This window comes from Sinocyclocheilus anshuiensis, unplaced genomic scaffold (assembly GCF_001515605.1).
Source record: "Sinocyclocheilus anshuiensis isolate Anshui unplaced genomic scaffold, SAMN03320099.WGS_v1.1 scaffold694, whole genome shotgun sequence".
NCBI classification, from domain to species: domain Eukaryota; kingdom Metazoa; phylum Chordata; class Actinopteri; order Cypriniformes; family Cyprinidae; genus Sinocyclocheilus; species Sinocyclocheilus anshuiensis.
This window is the reverse complement of record NW_015542477.1, coordinates 800,271-813,260: the sequence shown is the minus strand read 5'-3', so window position 1 is coordinate 813,260 and position 12,990 is coordinate 800,271. Positions and strand designations below refer to the sequence as shown.

General features: G+C 35.7%; 1 protein-coding gene across 1 annotated transcript in view; it reads left to right on the top strand.

Annotated features, from left to right (window-relative positions):
• The first annotated feature begins 10,650 nt into the window (after nucleotides 1–10,650).
• Nucleotides 10,651–12,990, top strand: part of LOC107693876 (protocadherin-16-like) — a 51,455-nt gene continuing 49,115 nt past the window's right edge. Inside the window, exon 1 of the mRNA XM_016493411.1 lies at nucleotides 10,651–10,710. Within this exon, the coding sequence (XP_016348897.1) occupies nucleotides 10,651–10,710 (60 nt within the window). The remainder of the gene's footprint in view (nucleotides 10,711–12,990) is intronic.

Sequence of the window (12,990 nt, the reverse complement as noted above, 5' to 3'; positions counted from 1 at the left end):
CTAGCCACAGCTGCGAATATAACATATAATTACTGTATTTGCATTACTGTAAGTGTAGGTTTACGGTTGGGGTAGATGTAGATGTAGACATTAATAAACCATAATTTTACAGGTAGCATTTTTCATTGTCGAATTGTACTACCCACTGTTTAATAGGAGGTAGCAAAATCTGACAGGGTAGCACAAATCGACAGAACACCAGGAAAACATGACTAAACATGACTAAAACGTTATGCAAAGTAACATAGAACTTTATTTTATTTCAGAAAGTATTTTTTCTACTCATCTTGTTGAACATTTGACTATTATATTCATGTGCAAGTTCAGGGTTTTGGTATTTGAAAGTTTCATGGTTCAAGGTACTGTGTATATACACTGTGTATGTGTATGCTTCTGAAATAAAAGTTCAGAAAGATGTGATGCATTGTTTTTGTTAATACGACTCATCATATACAGTCTCTTTTAAGGGTACAGTCAAGTATTTTCCATTGTCTAGTCTTTAATAAGCAAACAAAATCACAATAAATTGTAATATCGAATCGCAATAGTTATATAATCGCAATACTCAATTATCGCAATATATATTGAATCGGCACACAAGTATCGGGATAGTATTGAATCGGCAGATTAGCGTATCGTCCCAGCCCTACTAGTAATATGCTTATTTTTAACTGCTGAATTTATTGTTTATATTTAATTTTTTTTATTTATTTTGTAAGAATAAAAAAAAAGTAATTTAATATTTTGTTTTTTTTATTTTTGCATATTTTTCTTAGTAACAGATGGAAACAGCTAGTGATATACTGATTTGTCACAGTTTTTAAATAAATATAGTATATATTTAATTTTATATTTTTGTAAAATTTTAATAAAATTTTTTATCTAATTTAATTTAATTACATTTTTGCTTATTCCTTTTTTCAGTTTGTATGTTTGTGTTAGGGTTAAGTGTTTCGCCTCTCAGGTCGGCAAATGGCGAGAGATGGCAACTAAGCTCCTGCCTACTGATCACAGTTTTAAGGTCAAAGGTTAGAGGTCAGAGATTGAGTTCAGGAATGCAAAACTATGCCAAAAGAGTCTGTTTAACATAACTAGCTGCAAAATATTGTGTTTTACATTTTTTTTTTTTTTTGCAACTTGGATGGAAACAACTATATATTTATTTTTCACTGTTGAATTTATTTTCTCTCTCTCTCTCTCTCTATATATATATATATATTTTTTTTTTTTGTAAGTAATGTAATTTAATATTTTTTTAATATTTAGTTTTTTATTTTTGCATATTCTTTTTTTTTTTTAACAAATGGAAACAGCTAGAGATATACTGATTTGCCACTGTTTTTTTAATAAATATATATTTAATTTCATATTTTTATTTTGTTAATTTTTTATTTTATTTTTAATATAATTTAACCTGATTTTTGCATATTCCTTTTTTCTGATTTGGGTTTGTTTTAGGGTTAAGTGTTTTGCCTCTCAGGTCGGGATGACGAGAGATAGCAACTAGGCTCTTGCCTACTGATCGAATTATACAATCACAATTTCAAGGTCAGAGGTTAGAGGTCAGAAAGTGAGTTCAGGAATGCAAAACTATGCCAAAAGAGTCTATTTAACTTGAACCAATCATGATACCTAGCCATGAATCAACACCAAAGGCCTTCTTCTGCTTAAAACCTTTCAGTTATTCAGTTAGCATGACAGTTATGCACGTTCTAGGGTCAGATGTTGCCGTTCTTAAATGATCCCTGCTGCTAACATGTCTTTTAACATGGCTGATCCTAATAAGTACCATTCTTTCAGCACAACGCCGTCTAATTAGCCAAACAGTTTTGGCTGGGCTTCATAACTGAGAATAGCAGAAGGAACTCGAGCCTGGTCTGAAATGAATCTGGTTTTGTTGCTTGTTTATGGACTGCATTCATGTGCAGATGGCGTCTGGAAGCGATCTCTGTCTTGAAACCCAAGATATGAGTTGTGGATTGCCATTGCTGTCTTGTTTCTTTTATGTGCAGCGCTCATCTCTTTTTTTAATTCATCCTCTGTATGGCATCATTATCGTCCCATAGCAAAGGTTTTGCTCTTTGAGCGGGGACCCATGAATCTTGGTCTTACACGGAACAGCGTCGGGCTCAGCTGTCATAACTTTGTGACTAATGTAAACTGGATGCCGCAGCTGAGCCGTAAGCGAGCGGAGCAGAGAAAAAACAAAAAACAGAACAAAGTAAAAAATTAAACAAACAGATGTAGAGAGAGACAGAGAGCATGTGAATGCCGCCATCATCGGGCAGTCACTGAAAATGAATCAAGACGTTTATGGCCCACATGAAATGATTTAATTTAATTAATGTGGACGGTCATAAAAGGGTTCCTTGGTGTCTGTGGTGCTACTCTGAATGCATTTTGGCATCTAAAGAATGTCTTCCTGCTGGTTTTAACATTATGCACTGTGAGAATGTTAGCAAGAGCAATCGTTCTGTCTTTGCTAACTTCATGTTTTGAGAGCCATGGTACCCTAAATGCTGAGATGTAGGTTATGACTTATTATTGGCTCGAATACTTGATTATGCTTGGTCAGTCACAATATTCTGTGGGTCAGATTGTTTTTGCAATCACTAAACTGCTATAACTGAGCATTTCACAGATTTCCTACAAAGCTATGCTAGTTTAGTGTCTGTCATGGCATTCAGCAGTCACTTTTCTTTTGACATAATGAAAGTCTTTCAGTTTAATAATAATTTCGACATCTGCCCAATCAATAACAAACATGTAGCTCAAAGTGTTTTGTAATTTATTGCGTTTAATAAAACAGCTAAAGTTATTTCCAGTTCTATTTTGCTTCAATTTTCCCAGAAGTCATGATTTTTTTCGTGAACACGTGGGATCGAAATGCTGCTTTATTCGCAAATGATTTGTTTTGTTTGAATTCTTTTAAAATATAATACTATTTTAATTTATAATTTTTCTTTCTTTCTTTTTTTTTTTTTGCATATTCCTTTTGGGTGGAAGCATAGCTAGTGATGTACTAATTTGCCACTGTTTTATTTTATTTTATTTTATAATTTAATTGATCATTTTTATTTTATTTTTATTTTTTTTTGCATGTTCTGTTTAGGTGGAAGCATAGCTAGTGAAATACTAGTAATACTAGTGATATACTGTCACTGATCTATTTTATTTGATCTTTTATTTACTTAATTTAATATATTTTGTCATTTTATTTTTGCATATTCTTTTTTTGCAACTTGAATGGATACACAGTGATATACTAATTTGTTATTTGTTAAATTTTATGTAATTTTTATATACTTAGTTTAATTTTAATTAAATTAGTTTAATATAATTCATTTAATTTTACTTAATTTAATTTATATTTTATTTTTGCATATTCCTTTTTTGTTGCAACTTGGATGGAAACAGGTAGTGTTACTAATTTCTCAATGTTTAACAGCTTGAAGTCGACCCAGTCAACGGCCTCATTGTCTTTTTGGCTTCTCACCTTGAAACGGGCCTTGACTGCTGACAGTTCAGACATCTCGTGTGAGTGTGACAGGGCCTGGGAGGAAAATTAAAACCCATTTGATTGATTAAACCTCTTTGTTCCTGGAAAGAGCCCCTCTCGGACAAATACACAGTCCACTGACTCGTGTTCAAGCTTGAGTGTTCCCGTCACTTCTAAAAGCCCTTTTTCCCCTCGTTTTACTACTTCTGTGAAGGCACCTCGTCAGCAGAAACCTGAAGAGCTGTGCTGAGCTGATGTCATTGATTTAGCACTTCGAAAACACATACTTGATCAGCCGCTCGAGGTAACACGAGGATAGCGTTTGTTGTTTTTCGGGGGGTTGTTTGCGTCGGTGGGTTTTGGACTGAGGTGTTTGCTTGGAAAGTCGTTTGAGGGCACATTTAACATCATGAAAACAAAGAAACCACAAATTGTCAAATGTAGAGAACTGTTATGAGTGTTACACTATGGAAATGATGGCTTTGACCGGTCTATAGTTTCCATCTATGGCTATATTGACCACATTACAGGCTGATGTCATACATTCAATCACTCCTTTTCAAAGATCTGCTTTCGTATGCCGCCACATCCACCCTTTAACCCCCAGAATCCCATCTGAAGGAAGCCAGATGTGTTTTCAGCGCCAGCTGCGACGTGACTCTCGCCGTTACCTGTAACACAAAGCACTGACTTTATTTGTCTCATCCATTTCTCAAATGCAGCCTAAACCCACTGACCCTGATCTCCGCTCCTTTGAGAAACACCGCTTTGGGTGTTTTCAGTCCTGTGAAGTTTATTTCCCCTCCCTCCATGTCAACACCATTACACGAAGGGGAGGCCTGGACATAAGATCAGCAGAAGGGTAAACATACTCGAAACTGCAGACTCTCTGGAAGCCCGAAGAGCTAAACAAATAGACTATACTCTTTAACACACCATCCCAGCAGGCTCTGCGTCTGCTCACACCAGTCCATCAGTGTGCTTGAGTCTGTGTACGGCTTCATTTGTAAGTATGTATTAATCATCATGTGTGAATGTTTATAATACACAAATTAATCTCTTTATTACTGCACCTATCATCGTGCTTGGATAAGCAAGTCTATAAACTGTTTGGAAAAGTACTCTGATGGTTTAACCTCGTAGATTCTCTTCCCTCTTGGGAAATGTCATGCCGTTTTGTTAGTTTATCTGTCCACTATCAGGGCAGTCAGGCTTCAGCATCACTGAGGCAGCACATAATGCCGCTGACGATATCTCTATGGTAACCGCTCAGGGGGGAACAGTCTCCCCGGGTACAGTTTCAGTCAAGCGCTTCAATAATTAATTGCTCTTCTTGAGCCAATGCTGAAACATTGAAGAGGCCATAGATTTTGTGTCTTGAGAATTCAAAGGTGTTTTAAGAAATTGCTATAATGGACTTTGCCTTCACAACAGTCCGCTGTGAACTTCTTGTATGGGTTTCACTTGAAGGCCATGATGATCTAATACAGATCTGATTCTGTTGTGTATCTCTGAAGAGTCGAGAACGTCCAAAATGCTTGTTACTGAAAGGTGATTCTACTTGAAGAACCAGTAGATGATTTGGACGGGCGTAAAGGCAGGTCATGAGAATTTACAGGACATTTGTGTTATGACAGCAACAAGCAAAACAACATCATATTTTCTGCATATCTCTCCAATGTGTGGGTGAATGTCCACATGTCCAGGTCACATTTCACTTACAAATCTAAAGGATATTAATTTTCTGATAGATAGATAGATAGATGGATAGATGGATAGATGGATAGATAGATGGATAGATAGATTTAATAAATGCTTTAAATTTAATAGTTTTTATTAATGTTATTTTATTTTAAAAATATTTTTATCTTAATTTCATCGTTTAATATATTTATCAAAATGTATTTACATTTACAAATAGTATCTATTTTTTAGTGCTGTCGAAGCGATTAATTGCGATTAATCGCATCCAAAATAAAAGTTTGTTTACATAATATGTGAATGTATTGTGTATATTTATATGTATATATAAATATACACACATGCATGTATATATTTAAGAAATATAGTATTTATATATACTTATAAATGTACACAGCACACACATATATTATGTAAACACAAACTTTTATTTTGTATGCGGTTAATTAAATTGCGATTAATCAATTTGACAGCACTATTTTTTTTTTATATGTAATATATTTATTTATAATGAAATGTATTTTGTAATGAGTATTTGGTGAGTAAATGTGCTTAATGGTCATTAAAATCACAATGCGAAACATGATTTTGACAGATTTTCTTGAGATTATTGTCACACAAAAACAAGTATGTTCCTCATCAAGCTGCTTGCATTAACCTCTCATACCTACGTGCTTGAAATCTTCTTGAGGTGTACGAACCCCATGTGCTGGTGATTAGGTACGAGTTTGCACTCCAACCGAGGGTGAAAGGGTCAAGTGTGCTGCATTCGTTCTGCTCGCCGGCAACTGATAAATCCAATAGTGCTGACCCTCAGCTAACGAGATAGATTGGAATGTGTCATGCAGCGTGAAACGATCTTCCTTTGTAATGACATTCTAGAGTTCAATCCTTCACACTGATAGATGCATTTAAACATCAACAGGCTCTGTAGGCTTCTTGACACCGCAGGTATAGGAATGCCTTATACATATCAGTTTTGCTTATACTACAATTTCACATCACTCCCACTGATAAATTGTGTCAGATTCTTTTTCCTATTGCTCTTACGTTGGTTGATGACCCAGCAGATTTCAACTCCTGCAGCGTAAAGAGAGAAATTAGTTGTTGAGGTGCTGTAAAGGGAGCCCTAAGGTCACATTGAAAGGCTGTGCTAGTACTGGAAGATCTCTTTGTAACATTCCAGTGACCTAAAACTCTCATTCTGGAAGCCATTACCTAAAATTACCTCAGTATCAAAGTTTTTTTTTCTCTTTTTTTGGTCTCCTGTCTGCTTTTCAGTACTAACAGCTCTCCTCAGCCAGCATAGACGCAACACTGAAATTATCGCCTTTGGATCATCTCTGCTTAGTGCTCGGTTCAGTGATTTGAATCAAGTGCACAAACTCAAGTGGAAAGGAACAATGAGGCTGGTTAAGGAAATTAGGCAGGAAGAAGCAATGGTGCTTTTCCTGTTTTTGAAAGCCAAAAAATCCAGTTGAACATATTCAAAATTTAAAGTTAAAGACAACTTGAAATCCGTATCGTAACACATATTTTACTTATGCAAAGTGATGTATTTCCAAATATAAGTAGGCCTATATATAAAGATACAACAAAACGAGGTTAAGGCACACATTAAAGGGGTCATATGACGTTGCTAAAAAGAACATTATGTTGTGTTTTTGGTGTAATGCAATGTGTTTATGCGGTTTAAGGTTCAAAAAACACATTATTTTCCACATACTGTACATTATTGTTGCTTCTCTATGCCCCGCCTTTCTGAAACTGGTCGATTTTTACAAAGCTCATCGTTCTGAAAAGCGAGGTGTACACTGATTGGCCAGCTATCCAGTGCGCTGTGATTGGCTGAATACCTCAAGCGTGTGACGAAAATGTTACACTCCTTACCATACAGTGATGCCGTGTCCTAGTGAGATGAGACAACACCAATAAAACCCATTACAAACGCCGAACAGCTTGTAACACTCCAAAGAGAAAGGAAAACTTGAAATTGGATCATATGACCTCTTTAACACACACACACACTATTGTTCAAAAGTTGAAATGTAAAGGAATTTTCAGCACCATTACTCCAGTCTTCAGTGTCACATGATCCTTCAGAAATCATATATGCTGATTTTCTGGTAAAGAAGCATTTCTTATTATTATCAACATATTATCAACAAAAATGTTGTGGAAACTGTGATACTTTCAGGATTCTTTAAAAGTACAAAAGAACAGCAATTATTTTAAACAGAAATCTTTTGTAACATTATAAATGTCTTTACTCTCACTTTTGGTTAATTTCATGTGTCATTGCTGAGTAAAAAAGTATGAATTTCTTGTACAAAAATATGTATGAACCTCAAACTTTTGAATGGTAGTGTGTTAATCATCACCATCATCATCATTGTTATTGCTTAGTCTTTTAAAAAATATATATATATTAATGTTCAAATTTGTTTGTGGTTTACTGATTATTTTAATGCCTCTTTAATAGACCTACAAAAGCACTTTTCCCAGTTATTTCCACTTAAAATCTTTGTGAAGCTATGAAGCTTTTGGTATTCACAGTTGTAAAAACACATTAAAAGCTAACAATCCCAGTGCTGTTATAACTTGTTCAGTGAACTGCATTGCCACATGTTGCATTGATTACAGACATATTTAACATTTTATGACACATGGCAGGATGCTACTTCAAAATACATTGAGAAACACTGAGGAGAAAATTACAATTTGATAAGATTTAGATTTCATTTCAGGTAGCAATTGTAACTTCTTTGTTGCAATCAAACATGGAGACAAAGAAAACAGACAGCATTCTTTGTTTATTTGTGGTTTCGTGTTATTTGATGTTCAGAGACAGTTCCTGTCATTCAAAGCAGTGTGGTTTCTTTGCCAACCTCCTCACATGGATGTAGTCAAAACAAGTTACTGAAATCATAACCATCAATCATCTCAGAGAAACTGGCGAAGGCCAACACTGACACATAAGCACCGTCCTCAATATCATATTTACACTCTATCAAGAAATCAAAATGACAGATTTTTAGTTTGCCATTACATATTACTTATTGTTTTTGGATTTTCTGGTGTTTAGTAATCATCTCTGACTCATTCATGTCTATCCTAGTGGCTTATCCAATCGAAATGACGCCCATTCAAAGTAGTAACTGCCTGAGCACTTGGCAAGCTCACATGGAAGAAACCAGAATATGCCAAACAGCCGTGCTGTATAAAACGTCCCTTCACCCACACAAAACACTAGTTACACCGATTACATGTTGCTTTTATGCTGTAGTCTGAAGCAGAAGATTGTAAAATAATTTGCACGTTTAGTGAAGATTCACGTCTACTCTGTGAATCTAATTATGTGTGAAATTAGATATGAAAAGATCATTGTGGGTTAAGACAATTTGAATATAGTTTTAAAAGATAAATGATCCTTGGCTTGTATTTCATTGTTTACTCTGTGAGCCGTGGGTTGTTTGTTAGCACATATGCTAACATTTAGCCTACTCAAACAGCATTGATCCTAAAAAGCTTTTATCAAAAAGTATTTTGCTTTAAAATAAGCATGAAAAACCTCCATTAGTATCTGTTTGAGATTTTTTAGGTGAATAAAGCTTTGACACAGTAATCTCAAACATATTGAGCCATGGTTGCCGTGTATTGTGATTATTTTTATAGCAATGAACTACAAAACATTGATATTTATTATGTTCTTGTAATACCGAGTTATGAGGAAAACTGACGTCTGGACACATTGTTTCTTCTGTTTTATGACACATGTCTTTTGTATGGCAACCAACGTTGACAGTTTGCCACTCAGGTAATGCGCATTTTCCTCTGAAGTTTATTGTGTTTGTAACACATGAGCTCAGTGTTTCCGCATTGTTAAATTGATATTTGTACGGAGCCAAACGTAATGTGAGCTATATTAACTACAGCATTACAACAATGATTTTGCCATCTGCGCTGTTAGAACAGCAAAACAGCAGATGTTCTTCGCTGCCAGGATGAGATGACAAGATGAAAAAGGAAAGCTTGTCGCATTATGAGATAGTTTAACCTACCGGTTATTAAAAATAGATTTTTGAGAAGATATCAGTGCAAATTAAAGTTAATGTCTTCTCACGATTGTTAGAGCCCTGAAGAACCTTGAAAGATAGAAAACAGCCTTGGTGCTGCAAATGAAGCCAGTATCGCATTATCAAAGCTTCCGTTCTCTCTCCACCAACAATAGATGCCTTTTCCTGGTTTATTACAGAATTTCCTCCAAGGTTGCATTTTTTCATTTCTTCAACGTTTGTGAAGTAGCACAGGTTTTTCTGAATTACTTGTTCCTTAGATGTTGCTTTAAAGAGGAATACACACATATATTATTAACCCATAACATTTTTTAAAAATCTAAGGCTCATGGGTGAATTCACACCAGGTGTTAAACAAATTTTTAGGGCCCTATGATTTCCGTAATGCAGAAAACGTGGATGGAATCATGGAATCAAGTCATAAAAGAGGAATTTACTGTATAATGTGGAATGACAGAATATTGCGAACACAGAATTTGGGAAATTTTGAATAAATCAAAAGGAGGTCAGTACACTTAAATCAAATGCAAATATGGACTAGCATCTGTGAATATTAAAGGTATAGTTCACCCAAAAATGAAAATTCTGTAATTAATTACCCACCTTCATGCTGTTCCAAACTTGTAAGACCTTCCGAATCTTCGGAACACAAATTAAAATATTTTTGATGAAATCCGAGTAGCACCACACGCATGTGTCTTGGTACTCTTGTGAACGCATGTCGAAGACTGACACAGAAGAAAAGAATTGTTGAATAAAGTTGTTAATTTTGTTTTCTCTGCGCACAAAAAGTATTCTCGTAGCTTCGTAAAATTAAGGTTGAACCACAGATGTCACATGAACTATTTTAACTACCTTTCTGGGCCTTCAACGTGTCAGCTGTGTCGCTGTCTTTGGAGGGTCAGAAAGCTCTCGGATTTCATCAAAAATATCTTAATTTGTGTTCTGAATATGAACGAAGGTCTTACAGGTTTGGAACGACATGAGGGTGGGAAATTAATGATTTTTTGGGTGAACTATCCCTTTAAACCGCGTGTTGATCCAATGTTCATTATGTTGTTATTTAATGTTTATTGTTTTATTTTAACATTATTATGTGTGGTTTCTGGATAAAAGATGAAACCTACTTTTTTCAGGGGAGATAAACATGGTCCGTTAATATTGACAGGCCAAGAAAAAACATCTACAGAATAAACAAGCATCTCAGGCTGTTTTCAGGGCAGTGTCTGATTCTGCTTATGTTGAGCTGGAAGGAGGTGTGTGTGTGTGTGTGTGTGTGTGTGTGTGTGTGTGTGTGTATACATTTTGCCAGACAGACAGGAAAAGAGAGGTGGTATTAGAGGTAGAGATATACACTGGGACGGAAATGGGAGAATGTCGCCTGGCGCCCCCACATTCCTCCAGGACTCTCACAATCGCGCTCCACAGGTCCTGGTAAAACACTCGAGAGTGATAAGTGAAACTCTGACACACATGGGCAATCACTCACACTTAACAACTGGGTGGACAAACTGGCACTGTTCTGCTCTACAGCCTGTGCTGCCCTCAAACGTCATGATTCTTGCTTGTGCCAACACGACATATCGCTTAACTGTTCTGTAGTGTCCAAAATCACTGTCTATTCCCTATATAAGTGTTACTCATTTTAAATTTTTTTGTCTGAATTCTGGGTAAACATGTTCGTTTTTCTCTATATAAGTAAATACACAGAGGACTGCTTAGTTGTTGTTTTTTTTACGGCGAAATTTAACTCTGCTTTATGGATATGACTAACTCTTTACTGACTATTGAACGTAAAAGTTTCAAGATCTAGCAAATAAAAGCTTGATAAATGTCATTTGTTGCCACCAAATGAACCCAGTGCCCCCAAAAGCTCTCATTTGATTTTAACTTACAAATATTCTTTTCTAATTGTTAGGAACATAATGAGCTGTGCCAAACATGTAAAGTTGTTCGCTCCAAGTTGTTCGAGTGACGTTTGTAGGGTAGAATTTTTTGGACTTTTGCAAAACTTGGACCATGGATTTGTTTATTGTTCCATGAGAGAATGATGAATAACTTAAGACTGTGATTCTGTCTCCGATAAGGAGAGGTCAGAGAGTTGCTTGGCCAAGGCTACACATGAGCTTAAACAAACTTGCTGTGTTGATCTGTTTATACCTTGACTGTTCATCTACAACACAAGTTGATAACGGACTGGGCCTGGCAAGAATATTGTGCCTCATTACGAGAGAATTATTCCCATAGTGCTTTGTCAAAAATGTTTGGTACAACACCAAAAGTTAAATAGCAATTTTGTGAAGAATATTTAAGTCATTATTTAATGAAAATATCACCCTCTTGCCATATTCAAATATGCTGCATCAAGCCAGGTTTGACGTTAAAACTGCAGAATTCTATTGGTTTTAATGTGCCATATGGCTGGTTCGTTTTTAATGCATGAAAATTCTATCGAGATACAAGAACTACAGCATTTCAGTCAAATATTTCTGTCAGTAACAACTTTTTATTCACTAAAAATTTACAAGAGAGTGTATTTTGTGTGTTCAACAGGTAATTCTGTAACTAGTTAGCTTAAGCAACCCAACTAACGTGACATTTACAAAAGAAACACGATTTGTTTGATAGTTGTATTTGATCGCAGAGACCGTTTAAAGGCAGAGCCGTGTCGATATGTGCAAAAGACAGTAAAAAAGCGTCCTAGTATGTGTTTAAGAGAGAGAAGATGGCTGGGGTATTAACTAACCTCATGCACACAGAGGCCATTGTGCGCTCTGGATTTGGTGGCTAACCCAATCTGACGGCCCGGTTTAGAATAGGCCTGCAGGGAACCAAGTGTTTAAGGTAGAAATTTACAAGGCTGTGTTGTTTCTTCATCCCGTGCTATTCCGGCTCTCTGGAGAGAGATGGTGAAGCCACCCCTCCACACCCCCCAGTCTCCATAAACGTCAGTCTCCTCAATCTCACATCCACTGCAGTAAATATAAAAGTTGTGAAGTTCACAGAAGTTGGCAGCTATTTCCTCAACATTGTTTTATTTGACCGTAGCAGCGTGAGAACTAGCTGAACGTGTCATTCAGAGTTATAATACTGTTGAGATATATCATTTTGGGCGATTGATATTGAGATCAATGAATTGACTAGTGGAATGTGCTCACATTTGTTTTCTTCAAAGGATGGAGGTGTTTTGGCCCCCTCACGTTCTGTCAATCCCAGGACATTAGTTAAACGTGCATTCTTGTTGTCACCCTGCTCCAGAGGTCAACAGGTCAGACTCCGTAACTGGTTGGTATGAAGCTGTGCATCTTCAATTTCATAAACTATAAAGCTCTGGGGTTTTAAAGATATTCTGGGTAACTTCATCCTTCAAATTAGTAATCTCTGCACCTGTGTACATGGCTGATAGTCAAAGTTAAGACGACTTAACCAGTTTTGCTAGTAAAAAAATTGTGATTAATTGGAAAGAGTTTCATTACCCTTGATAAGGAGTTTTTTCTTTGTTTCATGAACAATAATGAAGAAACAAGCAAAATACATTGTTATGAAAAGTAATTGATTTTAATATAAAGGCTTTGTTGTCAAAATATAACAGGAAGGTAACACTTTAGTATAGGAACAATTCTCACTAACTAGTTGCTTATTAGCATGCCTATTATTATTAACTTTTGTTTTATGTTCAGTTTTTTTCCTTTATTGAAATAAAGTAAAATATAA